Here is a 27,578-nt window from a genome sequence, read left to right on the forward strand (position 1 = left end):
TTTGCTCTTCCATTACTGCAATGACTTCCTCTGGGACCCCTCGAACACGCAGAAACTCCAACAAATCCGACATCTTCAGGTTTTTTTGTCTCCCTCCATGTAATGACAGTCACTCTCTCACTGAAGTTGGTTTCTTACAGGGAGTTTACCCATAATTCTCTCTTCATTCTGACTTTAATCTCAGAATTCTGACTTTATTCTCAGAATTCTGAGATTAAAGTCAGAATTCTGACTTTATTCTCTTCATTCTGACTTTAATCTCAGAATTCTGACTTTATTCTCAGAATTCTGACTTTAATCTCAGAATTCCGACTTTATTCTCAGAATTCTAACTTTAATCTCAGAATTCTGACTTTATTCTCAGAATTCTGACTTTAATCTCAGAATTCTGACTTTATTCTCAGAATTCCGACTTTAATCTCAGAATTCCGACTTTATTCTCAGAATTCTGACTTTAATCTCAGAATTCTGACTTTATTCTCAGAATTCTGACTTTAATCTCAGAATTCTGACTTTAATCTCAGAATTCTGACTTTATTCTCAGAATTCTGACTTTAATCTCAGAATTCTGACTTTAAAGTCAGAACTCAAAAACAAAATTCACATGTGGCCCTAATCCTCTTCCGTATGGTGGAATACCCCTCTGGAAAGACATGTTTTGTTTCTACCGGGTGATCAACGAGTCGAAACACGATTGGTTATTGCTCGCAAATGACGTCAGTGACGTAGCTGTCCGCGCACTGCGTTCTTCTCCCTGCTTGTTTCCCCGTTGAGTTGAGTACATCAGTTTTCCATACGCAGCTCGTATTGACATAGAAAATGAATTCGTTTGACTCATGCGTATAGATTTCGGAGTGGTATTTGAGCTAATCCGTGTCTGTGATGGGAGGACAGGGGGAGGGGCGGAGGTGACAGGAGGAGGAGTGTGAAAACAGATGATGTGAGGGGCAGCCGGAGCGGACCACGGAATGAAAGCTTTCTCCTAAGCAGGAGCTCTATGTTCATCTATGCCCGGCACGATGACATGACAGCCGGAGATACGCTTGGCAGCGAGGAAGCCTTGTTTCCAGCTGGACTCGTGTGCTGCTCAGAGGAATCACTAAACTCAGGTAGGTAGTTCGGGTTACGCCGCTGTGTCATTCTCGTTAAGAAACACTGCACCGTGCTTTTAAAAATAAATAAGACCCGTTCACTTTAACAGGGCAGGAAAACCAATCAGTTTGGCTCGACACTATCTCCGTCAACTTAAACTAGCTCGGTAAGCTAACTCGGGGATTTTTTTAGAAACGATTGTGAGCGATAGCGAATTCAACCAATAACCTTCCGCTTTGATTGTGGTTCAGATACGCGCGACCAATAATACCGAAAGGGAGGCGGGACTAAAGGCCACACTAGCTTGCTCGCTCGAACTTCCAGCGTTGATGTTTACAACAGTGTAATGCATTTGTTTATGCAACACAGCTGACGTTGGCTGGCTGAGAGGGACAGGAAGACTGGGCAGATTAATAATGATGAACACGGAGAGGCCGGCCGGTTACTGCTTTGTTTTATTTTGCTCTGAGGACACTGGTGTGTCAGCAGGGGATATGCTTACTGAATATCATCTGGTACACAATTATCGAATTTTCTAAACCTACTTTATTTTTTAATCACTTAATTAATTGATGTATTTTCGTAATATAATAAATGTCATCGGCTTTTCTAGAATATCATGCAGGGAATTGTAAAATAACTACAGCTGTCATTAAGTGGCCCACATATCAGGCTTTACTGGCTGGTAGCTGCCTACATTTTATTGACGAAGACCATAATAGTCCTGACTGAGTCCATCAAACATGTGCAGTGCTAAGTCCTAATAAATATATAAGACTTGAAACAGCGAGGTGTTGCCTGACCCATTTTTAGTAGTGTGGAGCTTTAATGTGAACACTAACAATTGTTGGGCGGGTTTGATATAAAACCAGCGGGGAATTGTTTAATTCGCTAGTGAATAGGCAGAATATACAAGACATTTATGGGAACCATTCTGCCCAGTGGTTAGTGCATGTTTGGAACAGTGTACACAGCGTATGCTGACATCCAATCCAATCCACTTTATTTATATAGCACAATTTAAACAAACACAACGGTTTCCAAAGTGCTTCACAGTAAATAAATATATTTCAACACAACAGAAGCGCAATAACAATGATGGACACAATAGGATAGAATCAATATAAAATCAAATCAAATAAGATAAAACACAAGTAAAGCCAGATAAAATCAGATAAAACTCAAATAAAATAATTAAAAAACAAATACAAATAAAGAAAATAAAAGGGTGCACTGCCCGCACAAGATAAAAATAAAATATAATAACATGTAAAAATAAAAAGGTAAAAAGTATGCACATATACACATAAAATCAACACTCTACATGGTGTCAAACGCCAAAGAGAAGAGGTGGGTTTTAAGAAGAGATTTAAAATGAGACAGTGAAGAGGCCTGTCTCATGTGCAGCGGCAATCCGTTCCAAAGTCTTGGAGCTGCGACCGCAAATGCTCGCTCCCCTCTGAGCTTCAGCCTGGCTTTAGGCACTGTCAGGAGCAGCTGGTCAGCTGACCTGAGAGAGCGGCTGGGAGTGTAGGGGTGTAGCAGCTCAGAGAGGGTGGAGCAAGGCCATTTAAGGCTTTAAAAGCAAATAAAAGGATTTTAAAATGAATCCTAAAATGAACGGGCAGCCAGTGGAGGGAAGCTAAAATAGGTGAAATGTGCTCAAACTTTCTTGTGCCAGTTAAAAGACGTGCAGCAGCATTTTTAACCAGTTGAAGACGGGCAATGGAGGACCCACTAACCCCCATAAGTCCATTGCATGATCCAGCCGAGTGGTCACAAAGGCGTGGATCACTGTCTCAAAATGTTGTCTCTGGAGGAGCGGCTTAATTTTTGCCAACTGCCTCAATTGAAAAAAGCTAGACTTCACCACAGCTTTAATCTGGCTGTCGAATTTAAGCTCTGTGTCCACCTTTATCCCCAGATTGTTCACAATTGGCTTGTGATGTTGTGCCAAAGAACCCATGTCAACTAGGGGGGTCACAGAAGCGCCACCAAAGACCATGACCTCTGTCTTTTTTTCATTAAAATTAAGAAAATTTAAAGACATCCAGGCTTTGATGTCATGTAGGCAGTCTAGGAGTGGCTTAATATTGTAGAGGTCTGGCTGTTTAAGGGGGACATAGATCTGACTGTCATCCGCGTAACAATGAAAGGAAATGCCATGTTTCCTGAGAATCGAGCCAAGAGGGAGTAGATAGAGGGAAAATAAGAGACATGTCTCATTTATACTGTCAAAGTGTTACTGGATGTTTCTTTTTCCTGTGGAATGTCCTTTAGCAGGTTGCCGGTAATGGCAACAAGTGAACCTCAGTGTATTCTGTTTTGAATTGTATGTTTCTTCATTATATTACTTGTTTTTCCTGCTAAAGTCACTAACAGAAACAGGGATTAGATGTTTTCTTTTGGAAAAACCAAAGCTATTTTAATTAGATGTATGTAAAATATCTTTTCATGTGCAATACATGCATGGAATGATAAACTAAATACTCACAAGTATGAGCAGATTACTGCAACAAACAAAAAGCTGCTTCCAGTATATCATGAGCAGTACCTTTCATGTGAGGCATGAGATCAGGTCAATGGGAAAAGTCTGCAAGCATAGTCTGCTGCTTATTACCGTAGTCGTATGTCAGCTGTGATACCACACATTAGGTCAAGTAAAGTCAGTTTATTTATATAGCACATTGAAAACACACCTGTTGACCCCAAATCCTTTCCGGATGAGATGGCTGTGTTATGATCTGCCTCACTACAGGTATACACAATGAAAGACATAAAAGGCAATAAAGCATAATGTAATACAATAAAACGATAAAAAAAAAAAAAACTTACGTTACAAAAAACGTTAAAGTGGACTTGACAAAAGCTATGGGCTGCCTCAGAATAAACTAAAAGCAAGCAGAAAAAATGGGTCTATAAACTTGATTATAAATTGTCAATGGTGGAACAGGACTAAATGAAAGATGGGAGGTAATCCCAGAGTCTGGGAGCAGCAACCGAAATAGAGAGATCTATTGGACGATAGCCAAAGTCTGCAGGCACAGTCTGCCTCTAATTACATGGGTCAGCTGTACTTGGGGATGGGATGAGACAGGATTTTACTGTGGATCATGATAAAAATCCTAAACTAAAATTTCTATTGTCAGGATAATCGTGAATTTCATCACATGACTGGATTGAAAAAGTAAAGTAAATAAAGTCAACGCTAAAAAAAGCGCTGAAGTGCCTTAAACTTGCATTCTCTCTGCTGGCCATCAGGGGGCGACTCCTCTGGTTGTAAAAAGAAGTCTGGTTGTAGAAGTCTATGAGAAAATGGTCCTACTTCTCTCTTGATGTATTATCTCAGTAAACATTATAAACATGAGTTTATGGTCTCAATCTCTAGTTTCAAGTCTTCTTCAATCCAGCATGATGTTCATTTAGTACATTATGGTCCATTTAGAGTCCACCAGACCAGAAAGCAGGGAATGCTTTAGGGGGCGGGGCTACCTTGTGATTGACAGGTTGTTACCAGGGCGTCGCTACCAAATTAGCTACTAAGATGACTTGAGCACTTAGCTGTAAAGTTGACCTTGAATTATTAAACTAACTTTGTTAACAGCTTTACACCAGAATCCAGATGGATCCAGATGTAGTACAGTTGCTGCTCGGGTGCTGCTCTGTCGCTCCTCCGCAGTCCAAAAACGGTCACTTCCATTCACTGGTTGCAAAATTCGAGATGGCGACGGCCAAAATGCAGAATTTGAGGCTTCCAAACCGTAGTCCACAAACCAATGGGTGTATTTTGATGTCCCATGCTATTAACCCGATTCTTTTATTGGAAGCCCAAATCGCAGAACTCTTCAGTTCACAGATATAGTATTTATTCAGGTCACAGGTAAAGTATGGCAGCGCTGGGCTCGGAATGGCAGAGCTCCCACAGGATCTCAGTCAGAGCAAGCACGATTTCCGGGTGCTTGTTACATTTTATCTTCTTGGGCTGAGACTGCCCCATACAAAGGTTGGACTTTCACGCAACCGAGTCTTACTGGTCAGTTATCTCTGACGTGAACTTACAGAAATGTAATATGAAACATGTATGGGTGTTGTCCTTGAGGCGTGTATCTATTCTAGCAAACCTAACTGACAAATCAAAGTGGGCCTTGAAGATTCAACGGGTTCCTGCTTATCAGGTTAAATGTCACACTGCTCTAATGAGCACAACCAGTGATTTACTTGAGTTCAGTGAAAAAGTATTAATCTAAAGTGAACAAATTCTGTCGACGCTTAGCTGTAGAGTATATTATTATATTACATCATCATCAAAGTGAATTGCTTGTAGTGTGTCACTGTGCTTCCATATAGATGGGTCAAGCACTGTGGAGGCTGCCTCCCAGACAACAGCAGCAGCTTCAGGAAGAGCTTGCAGACCGACTGGCTGACCGAGGAGGAGGAAGAGAGCAAGGTAACCCTCACATTTCTTAACACTGATTACTTATCTGAGGATTTTTTTGTTTGTATTTAATGCCAAAGATTGTTTTTTTAGTCAAAAAAAGAATATTCGCTGTCATTATGTTCCACAATGTTGCAGAAGACAGGTCAATCAGAGTCGGAGGTCACTGTCTACATTGAAAAGACAATGAAAAGTTGTTTTTTTGGACAGACAATGGATTAAATCCAACCTTTCACCCACTGCAGAAACACTCATTTATAAATAATTAATTGAACGTAATATGCAACATGTCAAGTCACATGTAAGCTGCAGTTTACCCCCAAGAGTAAGAGTAAGAGAGAGAATATTTATCCATTACTTCATAATCCAAATACCAACAAATAATAACAAGTAGTTTTCACCAGTTAACTTAAAAGATGACAATAAGTCTTGAACCACAATTCATGCCGGGATAGTCTCCCACTTCCTTTTCATGCTAAATAGCAGTAATTAAATTCTGTTTTATTTATATAGCACCAAATCACAAATGACAAATTTGTGTCAGAGGGATTTACAGTCTGATGGGCTCCAGCCCCCCGCAACCCTACATACAGGATAAGCGGTAGACGATGGATGGATGGTTTAAAGTCTGTTCAGAGTACGAATCCTCTGTCCCTGGACCCGCCATCCAATAAGGAAAAACTCCCTATAAACCCTTTTTATGGGGGAAAAAAGGAAGAAACCTCAGGGAAACACTGAGGAGCATCCCTCTACCAAGAAGTGCAATAGATGTTATGTGTACGGAATAAGCAACAACAATTACCACATAGTCAATCCATAGGACAGAAATGATGCATGTAAGTAAAAGTAAAACAACAATAATAATAAAGCAGAGATAATACAATATTGCAGAGGGGTATTTCACCACACTCGCTAATTAAAGCGGCTCTTACCTGGTTAAGCCTGGTTAAAACTAACGCCAACTTCCACTTGCGGCTAAACCCATTCCATTAACGCATTTCAGCCGCGCCTTGTTGAGGTCTAATTCAAGCCAGGTTAACGTTGTCGTGTGTTACGCACGTTCAGACCAGAACCGTGAATGTCGAATCATCGAGAAAATGGCAGAAAAGACCAGAGCAAAAACTATTGATGGAACTGTACGAGGAGTACAAACCCATCATAACCAAAAAAGGGAATACTGTAGTGATAAATAAAAATCGCGAGGCTGCTTGGGCAAGAATTGCCGAGCGATTAAATGCGTAAGTACCGCTAAGAATAACATGTTCTAATATAATACTAACAAAAATTTCACAAACGTGAGGATAGTGTAGGTAACGCGCCGGCTTCCCACACGGCAGGCGACGGTTCAATTCCCGACTATGGAAGTTTGAGAAATTTCTTTCTTTAGCCGGAACTCACTCACTCTCCCCCTCTCTCTCTCTCTCTCTCCTTTTTTAGATAGGCCTAGTAAATGCATCTACATTGACCAACACATTTATCTCAACAATTCAATGAACTTATTAATGAACTCACCTGAAAGGAATTTATGTGGCTGACAATTGCATGCAGCAATGCCTTTGTCATTGGGATCTATAACATGCTATTAATAATAACATCTTTACGCCTATCATGTTTTTGCAAGTTATATTTGGGTTCTGTGGAAATTGTATGACATATTTATCATAGTTAAGGTAAAATGTTGGTCTAATTCTCTGATCTAAAGACAATTATACAAGCAAAAAAAAAACAACAAAAAAAAAACACATAAGACATCCTTGCCGGGATGTGAACCCGGGTTGCCCGCATCTGGGGGCAGGTGCATCACCACCCACCCAACTGGGGAATGAACAACATGTGAAATACATCATGTATTTAGATAATAATATGGCCAGTCGGTGTTCAGGAAATAAACTATTTATTCATATTTTTTTTAATTGCAAGCATGTATTCCTAGACACTTGATGAAAATATAGTCTGTTTGTACTTCATATATGGAATTTTGGTCATTTTTGGTCTTTCACGTGACGAAATCACGAGGACTAGACTTGGCGGAACCTTCTGCTGGTACAGTTGTTTCCGACAGACGGCCTTCTCTGAAACCCCCGCTAAAGTAAGCCTGATGGTTAGCCTGCCCCGGGGCAGGCTAGTTTGGTCGGATAAATTCCCATGGTTACTTGAGCGGAGAGTGCATCAAGTCACGTTGATGAAACGCAACTCTTGCTAAAGGTAGCGAGGCTTATCGAAATTAGCCCGGCTTTGCGCTTAGCGAGTTTGATGGAATACCCCTCAGGGCTATTCAATTAGTTTTGAATGAGGGCCGGTTGATGGAAATTATTTCAAAATGAGGGCCTTTTCATTGAAAATGATGAGCATCACATTAATAGCTACAGATTAGGGGTGTAACGGTACACAAAAATCTCGGTTCGGTACGTACCTCGGTTTTGAGGTCACGGTTCGGTTCATTTTCGGTACAGTAAGAAAACAAAATGCAAAATATAAATGTGCTAGTTGTTTATTACTTTTGTGCTTTTAACAGTAGGAACATGCACTGGAGCTAGAATGCTGCTCAAAAATATAAATACAAGTATTTAAAATATTTATTTAAAAAATAAAAATAAATAAAAATAACAGACTGTTTCTTTAAAACAAATCTTTTCTCCATCTGATGTGCAAAATTGAACAGGGCAGGGAGAGGCTGTTTAAATGCGGTGGGGAGCTGTGTTTGAACGTTACGCTCGTCTTTCTCCCCGTTGTAGCGATGTTCACGTGGGGGTGGTGCCGTTTCAAATGCGTCAACAGGTTTGACGTGTTGCCAGAAACATACCCGACCTCACATGAACAATGTCGGCAAACCGCTTTGCCGAAGTGTTCCCAAACGGGAGACCTTAATGTCGCGGGAGGGTCCTCCAACTCTGGCGTGTTGCCAACGCTAGCGGCATTAGCCATGACGTCCGCTACTACTGCTGTTTATTGTGTCGCGGTGTGCGCAACTGCGCATGTGCGGCTGCAGCACGCTCCACACATGCGGTCCTCTACTTAATATGTCCGTATGGAAACTCGTTCGGTACGCCTCCGTTCCGAACCGAGCACCCCGTACCGAAACGGTTCAATACAAATACATGTACCGTTACACCCCTACTACAGATACTGTAAAACACTACAACGACATATGAGTGCATATATTGTCTTATTTTATCAAGTAAAATATAAGTTATAGGTTTACTCAACAGCTTAACAGTTCATAAAAATTCAGGTAGAAGTAGGTTAACTCAGAGTTCCACAGCTTATCAAAAAACAATCCTTATTTTATTAACATAGGCTGCCTAGTGTGATCTGTGATTTGACACGATTGCCCCCCCCCCACAGGGGGTCCCCGCTTTGCACTTTCACTGCTCCCGCCCAAACAGGCCTCGGCCCGATTGCCTGTTGTACATAATATGACACACGCATGGCTTGATGTTGTTTTGAAGGAGCGTATATATTCCTCTGCATATATTTCTAGTCAACACTCGACCTGCATCAGCGCATGTGCGCACGAGCGGATCTGTGCGAGCAGGCAGCGCGAGCGCAGCGGATTTTGGACGGAGACACACAGCCGCATTTTTATTATAAAAGTACCGGTCCGGTTCCGCTCACACCACGAGTCTGAAGAGTGCAACGGCTTATCAAAATACAGTGTCAACTTTCTGAGTTTTCAAAGTAGAAAGCGACATCATGGTGGTTCAACAGGTGGACGGTCATCAGAACAACATCAATCGTGTAAAGTACACGAAGAAGAACGTAGCGGGGGCGCGTGGTGAGGATTGTTGTGGCCGCGTGCCTTGCGGAGCAAGTCTACACTGCTCCGCGGAGATGAGAGAGAGCAGCTTATATCGGCCACTATACGGCCAGCATTTTTTATGTTTTTTCCACTTAAAGGACCAGTAAATATTCCTTCGCAGGCCTGATCCGGCCGCCAATTGAATAGACCTGCAATATTGGTTATAGAAATAGGAATAATAGTAGAGTATTGAGCAGGGCACGGCAGCAGGTACAACCCTGGTCCAGCTGCACCTGTTAGGAGAGGAAGCACAAAGACTCCTGGGTGAAGTCAAGTTAGTATCAAGCATTAATGGAACATGAATGATCCGGATGGAGGAGGAGAGAGGAGCTCAGTGTATCATGGGAAGTCCCACAGCAGTCGAGGCCTAGAGCAGCTTAAATCAGAGCTGGTCCAAGGCAAGCCTGAGCCAGCCCTGACTGTAAAATGAAGTCAGCAAGTAATGAAAGTGATTGAATAAAAGCAATGGTAGAAAAGTGATCCTGATTGATTTCTTCTATAGGGAGAGATGGAGGTCCCCAGAGAAGAGGTCCTCAGCCGTGTTATGGGCCCGACATCTACCATCTGCTGAGAACACGCATGGGAGGTATGAACACACAATCACATGCTACTCACTCGTTATCAGTACTTTCAGCCATACCATGTCATATGTGTCGTTTGTGGTACAATTCAAACACCTGAGTGCAAGTATAAACACAACAAGGCTGTAAAGGCAGATGAGTCAGTACTAGATTTGTTCTGTGTTCGCTGTGGTCACGCTTTAATGTCCCCCAACAACCTCTGTATTCTCTTTTAGCCAGTTGTTGACAACTGCCTTTTTTAAGACACTTAAAGCTTCAAAAATCACAAGTGGGATATTTACTGATGTATGATATGTCGTAGAACAAAATGTTTAAATCTCTTAAGCTTGTGTTAACCGCAGACTTTATTTCAGGCACCTAACCAAAAACCCACTGACTTCAAGAAGTGCAAAAATGCTGACTCATTTCTGGGTTTTAGGCTCATTCCTGCAGCGCTCTACAACTGGCTGTGATTGTGATGTGGTACTTAGTGCTAAGTGGCTGCCAAGTCAGGGAGGAAGTGGGGAAGAATGCAACGAAAGGCTTACCGTAGTCAAGTAGGAGTGCACAAGATTAATTTTGAATCCAAATAACTGTTTCCTCCTTCTCTTACTTGGTCAATGCAGGTAAAGAACCATATGGTTTTATAGATTTGCAGATGTTGCCACCAGAATTAGGGATCACCATCCTGTCCTACCTGAATGCTACTGACCTGTGTCTGGCCGGCTGCGTGTGGCAGGACCTGGGAAATGACGAGTATCTATGGCAGGGGTGAGAAATCTAGTTCCTCTCATATGCGATTAAAGTTATGTGGCGGGGATTTGATTGAGGTCCATAAATGCTTCTTGGTGACCAGAAATCATTCTCACTGTTTCTTGGCTCCCTGTTCAGTTCCAAATAGATTTTGCAGATCACTTTTATAGCACATCTGGCCCCAAGCCATGTAGCAGAGATGCTGAGCCCATATGAACTGACTGATCCTCAGGCCCTTCTGGCTGGTCCAAAGTCGAGGCTCAAACCTAATGGTGTTTGTGCCATCAGAGCCTCTCGGCTGAAGAGATGAGGCTCAAAGAATCATAATTTTCTGTAATTTTTTTAAATCAGCTCTTCAAACACATTTTTATGGACTGGCCTTTATGGGTTTGGAAAGAGTTCATCTGTGGCCAACGGGTTTTATCAGGTCTATATAGAGAATGAGACTTGTCTTAAAGATGGAGTCTACGATTTTTCATGTGAGCCAAACTTTAGCCAATAGTAGCCATCCGGTCCGCATGGCTACTATTGGCTAAATGTTCCGATCCAATCCTCGCTCACTCTCCTGCTCCTGCTCACGTCTCGTCCCGACTCACTTCCGCGTTTGAAACTACGAGCGGACAAGACGCTTGTTGCCCTGAGCAGTTCAGGTATGGAGCAGGGCTCACTGCATGAAAAGTCGGATTTTCGTCCCTGTAAACGCCCGGAAATCTCCCTAATTTTCGGGAGTTAACGACAATTTACAGGCTGCGAACGCCGCGTTCGTCTGTGCCGAAAATTGTCGAAAACGAACCACAGCGAAGGCTCTAATTAGCATATGAATAGCAGCGAAACCGCGCCTGGCCAGAGATGGCTTGAATATCCTCACTCAGGATTGGATGAAACCACTAGTTTTAAACAAGTATAATCGCTCGTGATTGGTTGGCAGATCTGGTCATTATAAATGTAAAGCCAACCCACGTTGGCAGATCTGTCACTATTGGTCAACCTGATGAGTCATTATAAATGTAAACCCCACCCCCGTTGGCAGATGTGTTACTATTGGTCACACTGGGTCTTTTAAACAAGAATAATCACTAGTGATTGGTTAGCAGATCTATCACTATATATATATACATATATATATATATATATATATATATATATATATACACATATATATATACATATATGTTTATATATATATATGTATATATATATGTATATTTATACACACATATATTTATTTTTATTTATTTATATATTTATAAATATAAATATGAATGAATTTATTGAGGAAAGGAAAAATTGCCAGGAGGAAGTATTCAAAGAAAGAGCTTTATTGACAACACAACACACAACTGTACAAATTTGCCCACACAACAAACAAATGAACTGGCGACATTCTGTCCGAATTTGGTCAATTTTACAGCCGCCTGCGGTGCGTGGCCCTGTACTTGGGAGTCTTCTCTAATCGCGACTGTAGAGTCGCACAGAGCTCGGTGAGCTCCTGGCTACGAGAGGATGGAGGTCGCACAATCCATCCAGACACCCCGCCAACGACGCCGTCCTCCTCATCAGACATCATGTCTGTGGTGGCGCACTTCCAACGGTCCACCTCATCGCCAGCAAGCACACTCCGTCTCGCTTCCAGCAGCTGTAAAACAATCAATAAAGACAATCAGTACTGCGCGATGCACTGCGCATGGACAAAACACATCTATTAATGCACCTGAAAAATAGGTTTAGGTAGGTTTGGTCACATTGACCAAAAACGGATCTAATAAATCTAATAAGTCTTACCCTCTTTCTCCTGGAACGACTCCGAGCTGACCTCTTCACAGCTTCCGCCTGCGATGCGAGATCAGGCTGTGTGTGTCTGAAGCTCCTGCGTACCGTTTCATAATATGTCTTACAGGCAGCTGGAAAACAATTAAATGAGTGGTATGAATAAGAAAACTTAAGTCACAGTAAAATTAAAACAAGGAAGAAGAAAACAGTAAAAGTTACCTACACACAATGGCGTCACTATCAGCGTCATAGAAATCCGGACTTGCGGACAAAGCTCCGAGCAAGTAAGAGGTCACAGCTTCGTTATGAGGCGAGGTTCGTCTGTGAAAACAAAATGAACAGTTAAGATCGGTATCTACTGTTAACGCATCTATTTCCTTATACAGCAGAATGAAAGCATATTCTTTAAATCGTACCCTTGCTCCGGTTCGTAGCGCCTACAATTCGACTCCGAGTTGTGAAGACGGCGTACTGCTTCCTGTAAAAGACCAACAACGTACACTTAACAAAGCAACTTAACGTTACACTGGTTCCTCTCTGTTGTTCTTTTACAAGACTACTATGCTACTTTTAGCTTGGACTATTAGCTTTTAAGCTACTTTTAGCTTGGGCTTGCTTTGCTAATTTTAGCTTAGCTAGCAGTCACCGAACATATTCTTACCGCAATCATCCTGAGAGTCTCCAGCAGTCCTGGATATAAGAATTATAACATTTAAACCACATTTTCTTAAGTGAAGCCTCTCAGAGCAGCATCGCTCCTGCCGGTGAACGTGAACGTCTCCTCATCGTTCCCCCCACTGAATGAGGCGCACGGTGTCTGCATCCGTCCCTTTAACAGACAACGGTGCACGGCGTTATTAATCACCGTTAGTAAATATATAACCACGGTTTAACATAAGCACTATATTATTAGTAGGGCTGTCAAAGTTAACGCGTTAATAACGCGTTAACGCAACATCCTCTTAACGCCGTTAATTTTTTTAACGCGCGATTAACGCTCGGTATTTAAAAAAAAAAAAACGCGCATTGTATGATTTATGGCCGTCGGTGGCACCTGTAGTCTTGATCCAGAGGGAAGGTGCCTGTCCACAGGCAGCGGTGTTTCCCCGCGTCCCATTCATTGTCTATGTGAAAAGCCGTGCAATGCATTCTGGTGGCGTTGCGGCGAATGTCGAGAGACGGCGCGCGAGTTGGCCGCTCCTCATTTGCCTAAAGTATAAGTCGAATCTACTTTATGCTAATCAGAGGCGCCGGGCTCGACTCGCCGCCTCGGGAACGCTCGCGAACGCTCGCAAAAATGTGTTGTTTAAAGGAGAGCGCCTGTCAATCATCCTCTAGTGGCAGCCCACCAAGCGTGCAATACTGGGAAGCGGCGCGTCCACACGCGTTTAAAATCGATTTGTGAACGGCAAATTCACCTTCAAAAGACTGCCAGATGGTTCAGTTGATAAGACCAAAGTCATCTGCGCGTACTGTGGGTATGAAATGAGCTACCATAGAAGCACGTCCAGTCTGAGATATCACTTGCAAGCCAATGCACTTATATCCTAACTGTACTTATCTCCTGTTACACTATCTCCTGTGACATGTTCACTTTAATTGTTTGTGATATATTCTTATAACCCTGTTTTGATCCCATGTTTTGGTAAGGGGATATTTGAAGTGTTAAATAAACATTTTCATAAATCAAGTATATTTGCCCTTATGTTGTTAAAAGTATTAAGAATATGAAAAAAATACATTAAGGTACATTTAGAAGCAGAAAAAAAAATGTGCCAAAAAATGCGATTAATCGCGAGTTAACTATGGACAAAATGCGATTAATCGCGATTAAAAAAATCAATCTTTTGACAGCCCTAATTATTAGTTAACGTCGGTAAAAACTGCACATTTTCCGCTTCGCTTGCGCTCGCTAACCCCTATGGTAAATTACCGTCAGTAGGCTAGCCGGCTGGCAGGACCTTCGATTCGTAACCTTAACGTACGATGCCAACAACAATAAAGTAACGTTCATTATCAATACGATTTAAAAGTCAGCTGGAAACATAAAAGTCATGTTACAGTATACTTACATGTGTACGCGGTTTGTGTCGGGCTCCTCGCCAGAATCACCGCAGTCGTCCGCCATTATCCAAAACTTGTGAAGTCAGACGAGCCGCAATGCATTTTGGGAAGTTGAGTAGATTTAGCAAGGTCCGCTGTATACTCAGAAATTCTTGCCAATGCAGTATACATCCGGGCATTTCTCGCGTACACAAATTCACATACTATTGTATGTGAACGCACTACGTACTCAAATTTACGTCACAATTAAGTACGAGTAGGACGTTAGTATGGCATTTCGAACACAGCTGAGATCTACGATCTATGAACCCATCCTTGACCCTCTAGCAGAACTACGACCAGCCATTATAAAGCAGTTTATAGTTGTTAATGTTGTGTCAAAAGGTACTGCATTTAAACATGTTATTGCGCAAGTTTCCTGGCTTCATCCCCATCCGGACAGACATTTTTATGGAAAGCCAATAGAAGTTTGGAGCTTGCAGGGAACAGACACGTCATACCCAGCATCATTTCTGCCTGTTGAGCGCATTGCTGGGAGATGTGTGGTTAACACATCCACTGTGCATTTAAGCAAGACCAAAGAAAGGGTCACTGTAGTCATACCACTATGCACAGTGGTTGAGCTCTAGGAGACTGTGATGTTGTTTGCATGAATGTACATTTTACCTTTGTGGCAAAGCCTGATTAAAAGTAATTGTTGAAGCAAATTGTTTTGTGTATCTTTGAATGAAGATGAAATTATTATATCTTTGAATGAAGATGAAATTAAGTTAACACCTTTCAGAAAAATGTCACCTGGGGGAAAACTCCCCCTGCTACCCTGATTTGCATTTGTATAGCTCACAGCATTTTCATTTACATGTTAAAGCCTCCCCTAGGATTACGGGGAGGGGGGTCATGGGGGGACAACTGCCAAGCAAGGCCCACGTCAATTCCCGGCAATTTACGTCAGTTTTCGGTGTTTCCTGCAAATTGCCGTTTGCAGTCGTAAACCTGAACTTCCAAGGCAATTTACAGGGCCGCTAACTGACGAAAATCCCACTTTTCGTGCAGTGGCTCTCATGTGATTTTGGCTGAGGCTGCAGCGTCAGTGGGGAGGACGGGGGGGTTGTGGCGAGCGATCGCCGAGCAGTTTGGGATCGGGGACGTACTGCAGTCGGGATGAAAGAGAAATCCGACCGGCACCCGCTGCATTTACACCGATAATGTTTCATCATGCATGGCCATAATAAACACTATTACTGCTTTGTACATGTTGTGGAAGTCCCGGACACACCGGGAAACTAAACGGCGTCCTGCCTGAGTTCATAGCGGAGGGAATGTTCCCATTCATTGTCTATGTAAGAAGCCTTGTAATGCCGGCGCGGAGCGGCGAGTTTCCAGTGATGGCGCCGCCCGCAAACTCTCGAAAATCTTTCAAAGAGAGCGTTGTCGATCTAAAATAAAGACAGATTCAGCAACTGCATAGCTTATTTCTCGCCTAAAATGTTTTCAGAAACACATTTCGCTGAACTATTTTTGTAAAATAAGAGGGAGGTGGGAGGCTGTGAGGGGAGAATGATAGAGCACAGAGGGGAGGGGTGTGTGTGTGTGGGGGGTGTGGGTTTTTTCAAACTTTTCAAATCATCGAATACAGCTTTAATGAGATTACCTGTCTAAATAAAGGTAAAGATTCACAGTGAGAAAATTACAAATTTGAGTTTTCTGACTGAATGAATATGTTAAGATTTTCATTCTGTGTTTTTATTTATTGACTTGACACAAGGGAGTTTCAATTGTTTTAATTTTTCAACTTAAATTAAATTTTATTTTTAATTTTTATTATATTTATAAAGTGGCATAGATAAAGGATAAATACATTTTACAAATAGCAACTTTGTGTGAGTCTGTTTGTGATAATTCCTGTTCATGTTTTAAACCAATGCTATAGTCTTCACTTCTCTAAAACAACAGCGACCTAGCCAGCCGTTTGGAAACAAATTTCATGTTTTTGACAACTATCAACTGTTGTCAGTTCTCTCAACTCGCCAAAATACTTTTTTCCAGCACATATCTGCAGTAATTGTGTGTTTTTTTTTTCTTTGTTTCTATTCTCTAACCCATGTGTTGATCCATCAGGCTGTGCAAGTCCACATGGGGACACTGCTCCATCTACAACAGGAGACTACCTGCTGATTTCTCATATAGAAGACTATACCTGCAATTAGATGAAGGCTGCCTGACATTCAATGCTAATGCACAGGAGGTAACACTCACAGCTTCTGCACTATGATTGGGTGTGTGTGCACATGTATGGAACAGTGATGTCATGTCTGTGATGCTGTATTGATGCCATGTGTTGTAGTGACCAGTGGTCGCCCCTGTAGTGTACCGAGCCTTTGAGCTCAGAAAGATGGAAAGATGGCATCTTTTGTTGCCTTAAAAAGTGTAGTTTATAGTAGGGGTGTCAGTTTTGGTTTATTTTAATTAAAAAAGAAAAAATAGACAAATATATGTGACCCGCCGCGGCAAAACCAGCAACAAGTTGGGTGGGATGAATTTGCGTAAACGTCGAAATAAGCTTTTTGTTTTTCAAAATGAGTGATTTTCGTTTTTTTGCAGAATATGCATGTTGAGATCATGAAGAAGCCACTCCATGTTTCAGATAACAGTATTGGTTGCCTTAAAAGTATACATTTTGTATTTGTAGTTTCAGAAAAAATCTGCCCTTGTCTGTGTCTTTGCTGGGGCGTGTACGGCGATGCAGTTCATTTCCATACTGATTACCGTTGTTATTATTTTTTCGGCCAATCAGCTGCAAGTCAGAAGCGAAACACATGGCTACTTATTCAGCGCAGCAGGGGAGTTGGAGCGGAAGATATCAGACGCTATATCTACGGTTACATTTCAACGGGATAAAGACAGCGAAATGGAGGAAATCCGTAACTTTGACTGCAAATGCTACAGAAGAAGAAAGGAGAATTCTCTCCTTGGAAGACATTCATGTAGCGACAAACTTTCTCAAGAGCTTACGTACAGCATACGGATGGATTCTTTAGCTGCCGAAGGAGAGCAAACGGACGTACAGTAGTTACGTCGGAAATGACAGCATCCACCAAAAAGCCGCAGACGAAAAGAAAGTCCGCCCGGACCTCTTATTTCATCAGAGCCAACGAAGTCTGCAGGAATACTTTTCAGTTTCTTATGGGGTGAGTTTCCATTAACATCCAAGTTTGCTTAGCTAGCTAAGCTAGCTCAGTACTGTTGTTTTAAAAGTATATGCACATCGAAACTAAGCTGTAATGGGAGGTTTTTGGCTCGTAATGTGGGCATCTGATTTAACAGCAAGGTGCCAAGGGGCCTGTTGGCATCGCTTGAATTGACTGTGATGCTAATAGTTTAGCAACTAGCCTACCTGAGGACAATAGGCTAGTTGCTAAATCATTAGCACTAGCTACTTAGACGGTGCCTGTTGGCATAACACATGATGTGAAACTTCTTTGTTTTCTTTTTCAGAATTGGCAAAGACACCCTGACAGATATAATCAAACACTTTGAGGAGAATGGGCCTGGACTAAATCCACTTAATTCTAAAAATTGTAAAATGGTAAATGGCCTCATTTATATAGCACTTTTCTCCAAAGCGCTTTACATCAATGACTGACATTCACCCATTCACACACACATTCACACACCGACGGCGGAGTCAACCATGCAGGGCGACAGCCAGCTCGTCAGGAGCAATTGGGGTGAGGTGTCTTGCTCAGGGACACCAGGCACTCAGCTAGGAGGAGCCGGGGATCGAACGAGCAATCTTGCGGTCGCCAGCCATCTGCTCTACCTCCTGAGTAATGCCCCCCCGTATTCTAGTACTGACTGTACTGTAGGATTATTTTTCCTCCAATGTTTACATTGTACACTTTAAGCATTTCCATTTCAATAAAGTACCTTCTAATTCTGATCAGTCCAGTAAAGTGCTTAACGAAAATAACACTACAGGGTCATTCCATGTGAAAACAGCCAAAATCGGGGTATCAAGTACATGACACCTCTCAGATTTTGCTGAAAAGCGGTGAAAATATGCCTTATGTTACCAAACCAGGGAATCTGAAGTTTCGGGTCAACATCTCAAACTGTTTGCCCGTGGCGTCCATTTGAATTTCAAGTGCCACACCCCTTTTTAACACATTGGAATTTCGCATTTTATTTGTTGGCATTTTTGGAGGCCCATAACTTCTGTTCTAATAGTGATAGAAGGCTGAAAATTGCTCTGTTAGTTCATTGTAATGTGTACTACACAATTCTAGAATCAACATTCCTTACTGTTTGGGTGAGAGGTAGGTCACCAAAGTCCAATTTTACAGCCAAAATTATTTTTCACTTTTTGGGTGCTCCTAGCACCAAAATGAATGATCACATTTATTCTAAACAGGATTATTTGTTATATTTGGGACCTTTGCTCTTGCCAAAATGAATTTGAATGCGATCGTGTTCCACTGATCGTTTTGGCCGAGGCGTAACGTCTCTACAATTTGTACGTTTCCTCGTGTTTTTTAATATTTTCTGCACTAACAAAGAAGAATGTAATGTTCTTAATGTTTTCTTTTGCACATTGAAACATCTCCATTGGTGTCAGAATATGGTTTGCATCAGTGGCCTGCAGACTTGCTCGTGCTGCAAGTCGCTTGTCACAGGTGGGTCTCTTTCATCGGGGATAAGGGGTTAATTTGTGATTTTCAGGAAATGAATGGCCAGCAGCCTAAATATTTAATTGTTTGCCATCACTGAGCATAATACTAAGTTATTTCCACTATTTGCATGCTTTATCATCACTAAATTCTCACTGATCTACATTCCAGACTTCTGGAAAAAAAGTCCAAAATGGTGCATTTTGACAAATGAAATTCATATTAAGGAGCTTCATAGTCAAAGGTTTTATTTCATTAAAAGAAAGAACAAATATGTATCTTTATCTGGTATAAATCCCATTAGGATCATTAAGTGCCCACGTGGTCATTTGGGGGTCCAAATATGGGGTTCCAAAAGAGTCACCTCTGCCCGGGAGAGTTTTTGGACCCCCATAAAACCCATATGGTACCATACCCTTCAAATTCATTTGGCATGAGCAAAGGTCCCAAATACAACAAATAATCCTGTTTAGAATAAATATGATCATTCATCGTGGTGCTAGGAGCACCCAAAAAGTGAAAAATTATTTTGTCCGTAAAAAAAAAATTCGACTTTGGTGACCCACCTCTCACCCAAACAGTAAGGAATGTTGATTCTGCCTGTAGAATTGTGAAGTACCCATTACAATGAACTAACAGAGCAATTTTCAGCCTTCTATCACTATTAGAACAGAAGTTATGTGCCTCCAAAAATGCCAACAAATGAAATGCGAAATTCCAATGTGTCAAAAAGGGGTGTGGCACTTGAAATTCAAATGGACGCCACGGGCAAACCATTTGAGATATTTACCTGAAACTTCAGATTCCTGTGTTTGGTAACATAAGGCATATTTTCACCGCTTTTCAGCTAAATCTGAGAGGTGTCATGTACATGGGTGGCTGAGTTGGCACGGAATGACCCTACATCAACATTATCGCCATGATAACTGCTTTTGATAACTGCTTTTGATAACTATTGTTCAAACCAATACAATAGGCTTGTTCAGGATGGTCTTGGCTTGACTTGACTTATCACGCCGACAAGAGCTGCAAGGGTCTGAGGGGGCGGGCTCTAAAAGAGACCGTAGCCAAACGCCGTCAAGTCGGACAACAAAGTCAACGTGACTATGGTGCTCAAGCGATAGAACACAGCAGCAAAGCAAACCAAAGAGGATATATATATATATATATATATATATATATATATATATATATATATATATATATATATACATACATACAGTAATATACAGTACAGCAACAGTAATCATGGAGATGCTTGGGTACAAGGTGGGCTCGGGACATAACAAACAGTTCCCACAATGGAAGAGACGGTTAGAGGCCAAGATAAGGGGCACCCAGGAAGTACAACCCGCTCTCCATACCAGAGGCACTTGAAACTGCCAAACAACGACTAACAGCTCTGGCCACCTGGTTGAAGAGATACACCAAGGAGGGAGAGGCCAGGAGAATAAACAAGCTGTTCTCCACTGAACCAGCCAAGGTGTACTCTCAGTGGCAGGGAAACAACAACCAGTCAGACCAACCAAGAGCTGAGGTGGAAAAACACTGGAAAGACATGGGGAAAAAGAGGCATCACACAACACCGATGCCCAATTGTTAGTGGACCTAAGAGCTGACCACAGCAACCTCCCAGTACAAGAACCAGTAACCATCTCAATGGCAGACATCCAAGAAAGAGTGTCAAAGATGAAGAGCTGGACAGCACCAGGCCCCGATATGATCCATACGTACTGGCTGAAGAAGCTAAATGCACTCCATGAACGCCTAGCAGCACAGATGAACCAGCTGCTGATGGATGGGACCCACCCAGAGTGGCTAACCCAGGGCAGGACAGTCCTAATCCTGAAAGACCCCCAGAAGGGACCCCGGAACCTAAGGGCCTTCATCCAGAACTCGATGGAAATGTGGAAGACAACCCTAGAGGACAATTCAAAGCCGATTGCCCAAGTCAACATCAAGTGCGGCATATACCAGGGAGATCACCACTGCTGTTCTGCATAGGCCTGAACCCCCTCAGTCAGATCATCACGAAGAGTGGCTACAGGTACCGATTCCGTAGTGGGGCAACAATCAGCCAGCTGCTCTACATGGATGACATCAGCTGCTCTACATGGATGACAGACTCACTGATCCACACCACCAGGATCTACAGTGATGACATAAGGATGTCATTCGGATTGGAGTGTGGCCGGATGGTCTCAAAGAGAGGCAAGATGATCAGGACTGAGGGGATCGACCTACCAGAGGGCAACATAGGTGATATCCAAGACAGCTACAAGTACCTTGGCATCCCACAGGCTAATGGAAACCATGAAGAGGCCACAAGGAAATCAACCTCAGCCAAATACCTCCAGAGAGTAAGGCAGGTCCTGAAAAGTCACCTGAATGGTAAGAACAAGGTCCAAGCCATCAACATGTACGCACTACCAGTCATCAGATACCCCGCTGGTATCATAAGCTGGCCAAAGGAGGAGATAGAAGCCACGGATATCAGATGCAAATGAGCACCATTGTGTTTCCTTTCTGGCCAGGTGAGTTGAGGTGTGGTGAGATTTGCAAATCTTTCAGGCCAGTTTTCTCAGTGAACGGTTTTCAGAGAAGCATACATTCAAATGGCCACAACTTCGTCAAATATTATTAAATAATAACAGATTTCCATGTGTTAGACATCATTGGAAAGCTTAGAAACTACACTTTCAGAATCTGTGAATAACTCAAAATGCCCCGAGGTCGACTTGTCCTGTCTGAACAGCTCAATTGGTTAATATATGATGTAAAGTCAAAAACGTCCTAAGCATGGAGATACCTAGTTGGTGGTTTTATTCTACTACCACCACCATCAGCTGTGTTCAGAAGACTGAGGTGTCGTTACCGTTGCTACCCACTGTGTGTGTGGTCAAGGGACTGAGAGAGAGGGAGGGAAAATTTAATTATCGGTAATGTTATAGCGCGTGTCATGGTGGCCTGGTGGGCTGGCTGTTAAGGTGAGCCCCCCTGACATACATGTATATACTAGGGATGCAACAATACAGTACGCCCACGGTTCAATACATACCTCGGTTCTTGGCTTTCAGTTTTGGTTCCGTATCCTTACACATTTTGTGCGCAAGGAGAAAAAAAATGTGCAAGTGTATTGTATAATAAAATAAATAAATATGAAAAAGGATTTTTTAACACTTTCAAATGCAAAAGTGCTTCTTAGCCTTGATGACTGGTACAGGATAAAAGGGGGTAAACAATTTCAAAAAGTAAATGTACATATTTGAAATATGTACATATTTTAAACATAAAGTCACCGCTTTAAATAAATATACCTGCACCTGTAGCCTATAGATAACATTTATACAATGGACGGTGTGGAGTATTGCTCTTCATCTCCGACATACAGCGGACCGTCACAGTGAGATAACTCTCTGTTAGAGCTCCAACTATTGGGTCAGTGCTAGACAAATAAATGCCTACTTTGATGTTTGTGTGTGTGTGTGTGTGTGTGTGTGTGTGTGTGTCTGTGTGTATGTGTGTCTCTGTGTGTGTGTGTAGGGTATCAGTTATTTCATGTCCAAAGGTATCCTCGTGGATCATCCGACAGAGCTTGCCAAGTTCATCTTCTACACGAGGCGGCTCAACTGGAAGATGCTGAGGATTTACCTGGATGAGAGGTTAAGATGTTTCCATGTGATCATTCTGCTGACATTGGCTCTGTTGTTCCCAATGTGTTGTCTTACCCTGAAATAGTCAGATTTATGATTTTAGATGATGATTTAACTTTTTTCTGAATGCTTACATTGAATTTGAATTACATCGAACAGTGATTCCCGAAGCACTCTCTGAAACCAGTGACACTTGAAGCCTTAACTGAATGCTATGCTTTACACTCCGTTTGTAATTAACACACTTCTAGTAAAATTGTAAACATTGCTCTCTACATTGCTACACTATTTACTGCCTTTCCAAAATGACACATGTAAAAACACTATATCACGATAATGAGTTCACTTATAAATCCGAGCTCGAGCTCCATAAATCGGCCACAGGTAAACATTTGGCCTGTGTCTGACATCACTCACTACTTACTATATAGTGAGATCTCAATGATGTAGTGCTGTCTGAATGTATAGTGAGTTTCTGGACCGCAGTCCAAGGACCACATGTAGAGGACCACATGTCTAGGACTAGTTTTTCACGAAGCCTACTGTCTTCAGTGTAAATGCTCGTTTATTACCCTCATTCAATCATTTTTATAAAGTTTAATAATCTTTATAACCAGAAATTGCTTTTCTAGTTTCTATTTGGTTTTCTAGTTGCATATCTTGCATAGCTCTCTCTCTCTCTCTCTCTCTCTCTCTCTCTCTCTCTCTCTCTCTCTCTGTCTCTCTCTCTCTCCAAACAGGGAGGCAGTTTCTAGAGAAGTTACATAACAAACACAAGATTACTTATTTTAACTCAAACCATGATCTTTTCTGCCCTCAGCCTAACATGGTAGTTTTGTTGTCTAAACTTAAATTGTTCCTGTGGTGATAGCACGTCCACCAGCATAAAATGCGGCGTTAAGAGGTTGTGGTAATTTCAGCTGTTTCTGAGATCACATGGCAGCGGACAGAAAGTAGTATTTGGGTGGAATTAAACTAGGGTCAAAGAAATGGGCCCTGAAACTATTGCAGGAACATAATATTACATCATTCTAAAAACTTCCATTACCTGTGTACAAAGGAGGAATCTTGTAGCATGTCATATGGTCCGTATTAGTGTATGTTTATGGGTTTGCAGGCGGGATGTCCTGGACGAATTGGTGACCCTTCATAACTTCAGCAACCAGTTCCTCCCCAACGCTCTGCGGGATTTCTTCAGACACATCCACGCTCCAGAGGAGAGAGGAGAGTACCTGGAAACCCTCATCACCAAGTTCAGCCACAGGTTTTGTACCTGTAACCCCGGCCTTGTCCGAGACCTGGGCCTCAGCCCTGGTTAGTACACACATGCACACGTACACACACGCACGCACACACACACACATGCACGCATGCACGCACACACACACACACGCACACACACACACATACACACTCGATATTTGACGACGAGCATATTTTACATTTCAGAGTTAAAAAAATAAACATATTGTCACATACTGGTAACTCTTTTTATGTGATGTTGAACATACAGTATGTTCGGATTTTATAACCCGGAATTTCTTGTTGCACGTCGGCCAACACGTACGCAGACACAGTAGCTCTGTGGTATGGTGAAATGATCGTTTTGTTAAACAAATTGTGCTCGCAGTTGTGTACAGTGACAATTTGACCTGAAGGTGGCAGTCAAGGAAAGTCATGGATGCCCCAAATGAAAGAGGTGTAATCCTCTAGAAAACATAAATACATTCGGTCAGTCTCAAAGCAAAGTGGTTCGTATCATATTTCAGGTGTTCAGGTGGAAATGTTGATTTGAGGTCAGAGGTTCATCATAATATTCAGAAACGTCCTCTTTGGACCATCCATCCATTGTCTACCGCTTATCCTGTATTCAGGGTCGCGAGGGGGCTGGAGCCAATCCCAGCTGTCTTTGGGCGAAGGCGGGGTACACCCTGGACAGGTTGCCAGTCTATCACAGGGCCGACATGTAGAGACAGTCCATTCATGCTCACATTCACACCTACGGGCAATTTAGAGTCATCAAGGAACCTATCCCCATCCTGCATGTCTTTGGACTGTGGGAGGAAGCCGGAGAACCCACGCTTTCACGTGGAGAACATGCAAACTCCACACAGAAGGAACCTGAACCCGACACGGGAATCTAATCCGGGACCCTCTTGCTGTTAGGCGACAGTGCTACCCACTACACCACCGTGCAGCCCCTCTTTGGACCATTAATATCAAATTGAACCGGACTGAGACATCACCCTGCGATAGTCTGGTGACCTGTCAAGGGTGTACCCTGCCACCTCCCACCCTGAAGCTAGAAGCCCTGAAACTGTGAAGATGGGGGAAATTATTCTGAAGGTAGCCTACTACACTTGTGGCCCAGCCACTAAATGAGGGGGAAACGGTTAGGATTTTATTTTCAAGTAATCCCTGGCTTCGGTCTCATCACTGGACCATGCATTTACCAAGTGAGGGCTTTGTGAATGTCAGCAGACCATACAGAAACCAATTCCTGACTGAGTTACTGTTAACTCCTTATGATTACTGGGATTAGTGAAATGGTCTGGAGCCCATGGATGGATGGATGGCTGCCTTTTTGAAATGAGCCCACTGCTGTTCTGCTCCTCCATCCCCTTTTGAGAACATTTCACCATGACTCCTTCTACTTCTCCATTCAATACTAATGTTATCTACACCTTGTTACACTGGAATGCAAATAGAGATGGAATGACACAAGAAACACTCTTTCACACAACAATGCCATTTTCCCAAATGTTTTTATCGTTTATTAATGCAGGGAAACCTTATGATTTATGATATCAACATTTAAGGTTGTTTGATTATTTGTTTTACACAAAAAAGTTGTCCTATCTGTGATGCAATACAATTTAGTTTCTTCACCATATGTAAAAAGATTCCAGTATGGTCTGCTGCCATTTTATGAGTTTTAAGCATATTCTGATGATAATCAGGATAGTATTGTGAATCGTAATTATTTGGGCAGGACAACCAAGAAGAAATCTGCATAAATACTCATTATTTTAATATGCAAACATTTCAACACTGCCTGCAGAACTGGATTTGTAGTTGATTTGTGAGAGCAAATTTAGACATACTGTGTGTTCATTCATGAATACATTTTTCTGCAATTGCTAAAATACAATCTCTAAAGCGATCTCCATCTTTGTCTGAAGTCTACACACATGAACCAAAATCATACAGACAAAATATCTCTTACAAAAGCAACCAGTTCATTCAACTGATAATGGATCATTTCCAATCTATCAATTTCAACCAATAACATCATGACACCCATCAATCAATCTGCAACTTTTAGCAACGCAGAGCTAGAGAATGGTCACGAAGAATAAGATCCCGGATACAATCGGCCGAAATTAGCTTCCGCCGGAGGGTGGCGGGGCGCTCCCTTAGAGATAGGGTGAGGAGCTCCTTCACGCGGGAGGAGCTCGGAGTAGAGCCACTGCTCCTCCACATCGAGAGGAGCCAGTTGAGGTGGCTCGGGCATCTGTACCGGATGCCCCCTGGACGCCTCCCTCGGGAGGTGTTCCAGGCATGCCCCACCGGGAGGAGACCCAGAGGAAGACCCAGGACACGCTGGAGGGACTATGTCGCCCGGCTGGCCTGGGAACGCCTTGGGGTCCTCCCGGAGGAGCTAGAGGAAGTGTCCGGGGAGAGAGAAGTCTGGGCGTCCCTGCTCAGGCAGCTGCCCCCGCGACCCGGCCCCGGATAAGCGGAAGACAATGGATGGATGGATGGATGGATGGATGGATGGATGGAGAGCTAGAGAAGTTTGTGAGTTTATCTTTTCAACCATCAAATAAAATTCCTCCCAGTCAGCAGTATATGGAGCTAGAACAGTCTCATAATTCATAAATGCACACAGAAATTCATAAATGCACAAAAAAGATTTACAAATGTATTTGGGGATTTGTATATACATGTGACTCAAAACACAAATACATTTTCAATGCACACACAAATATGTTTCATTTCATATGTAAGTAAAAAATATTCACATATAAAAAACAAGATTCATAAACATATTTCCAATGCACACACAAATCTAAAAAAAAATCACAAATACACTCAACAAAAATATAAACGCAACACTTTTGTTTTTGCTCCCATTTTTCATTAGATGGACTTAAAGATCTAAAATTCATTCCAGATACACAATATTACCATTTCTCTCAAACATTGTTCACAAATCAGTCTAAATGTGTGATAGTGAGCACTTCTGCTTTGCTGAGATAATCCATCCCACCTCACAGGTGTGCCACATCAAGATGCTGATCTGACATCATGATTAGTGCACAGGTGTGCCTTAGACTGTCCACAATAAAAGGTCACCCTGAAATGTGCATTTTTTTGCTTTATTGGGGGTCTGGGGACTCAGAACCAGTCAGTATCTGGTGTGACCACCATTTGCCTCATGCAGTGCAACACATCTTCTTCGCATAGAGTTTATCAGATTGTCAATTGTGGCCTGTGGAATGTTGGTCCACTCCTCTTCAATGGCTGTGCGAAGTTGCTGGATATTAGTGGGAACTGGTACACGCTGTCGTATACGCCGGTCAAGCACATCCCAAACATGCTCAATGGGTGACATGTCCGGTGAGTATGCTGGCCATGCAAGAACTGGGACATTTTCAGCTTCCAAGAATTGTGTACAGATCCTTGCAACATGGGGCCGTGCATTATCTTGCTGAAACATGAGGTGATGTTCATGGATGTATGGCACAACAATGGGCCTCAGGATCTCATCACGGTATCTCT

The 27,578-nt window shown here is 42.4% G+C and overlaps 1 protein-coding gene across 1 annotated transcript in view; it reads left to right on the plus strand.

Annotated features, from left to right (window-relative positions):
* The first annotated feature begins 893 nt into the window (after window positions 1-893).
* The window catches only part of fbxo8 (F-box protein 8), a 35,366-nt gene continuing 8,681 nt past the window's right edge, over window positions 894-27,578 (plus strand). Inside the window, exons 1-7 of the mRNA XM_084004991.1 lie at window positions 894-1,109; window positions 5,440-5,539; window positions 9,829-9,912; window positions 10,513-10,657; window positions 16,592-16,718; window positions 22,684-22,802; window positions 23,911-24,107. Of these exons, the coding sequence (XP_083861117.1) occupies window positions 5,440-5,539; window positions 9,829-9,912; window positions 10,513-10,657; window positions 16,592-16,718; window positions 22,684-22,802; window positions 23,911-24,107 (772 nt within the window). The 5' untranslated portion in view covers window positions 894-1,109. The remainder of the gene's footprint in view (window positions 1,110-5,439; window positions 5,540-9,828; window positions 9,913-10,512; window positions 10,658-16,591; window positions 16,719-22,683; window positions 22,803-23,910; window positions 24,108-27,578) is intronic.

The sequence above is a fragment of the Eutrigla gurnardus genome (assembly GCF_963514095.1).
Source record: "Eutrigla gurnardus genome assembly, chromosome: 3".
Lineage (NCBI taxonomy): Eukaryota > Metazoa > Chordata > Actinopteri > Perciformes > Triglidae > Eutrigla > Eutrigla gurnardus.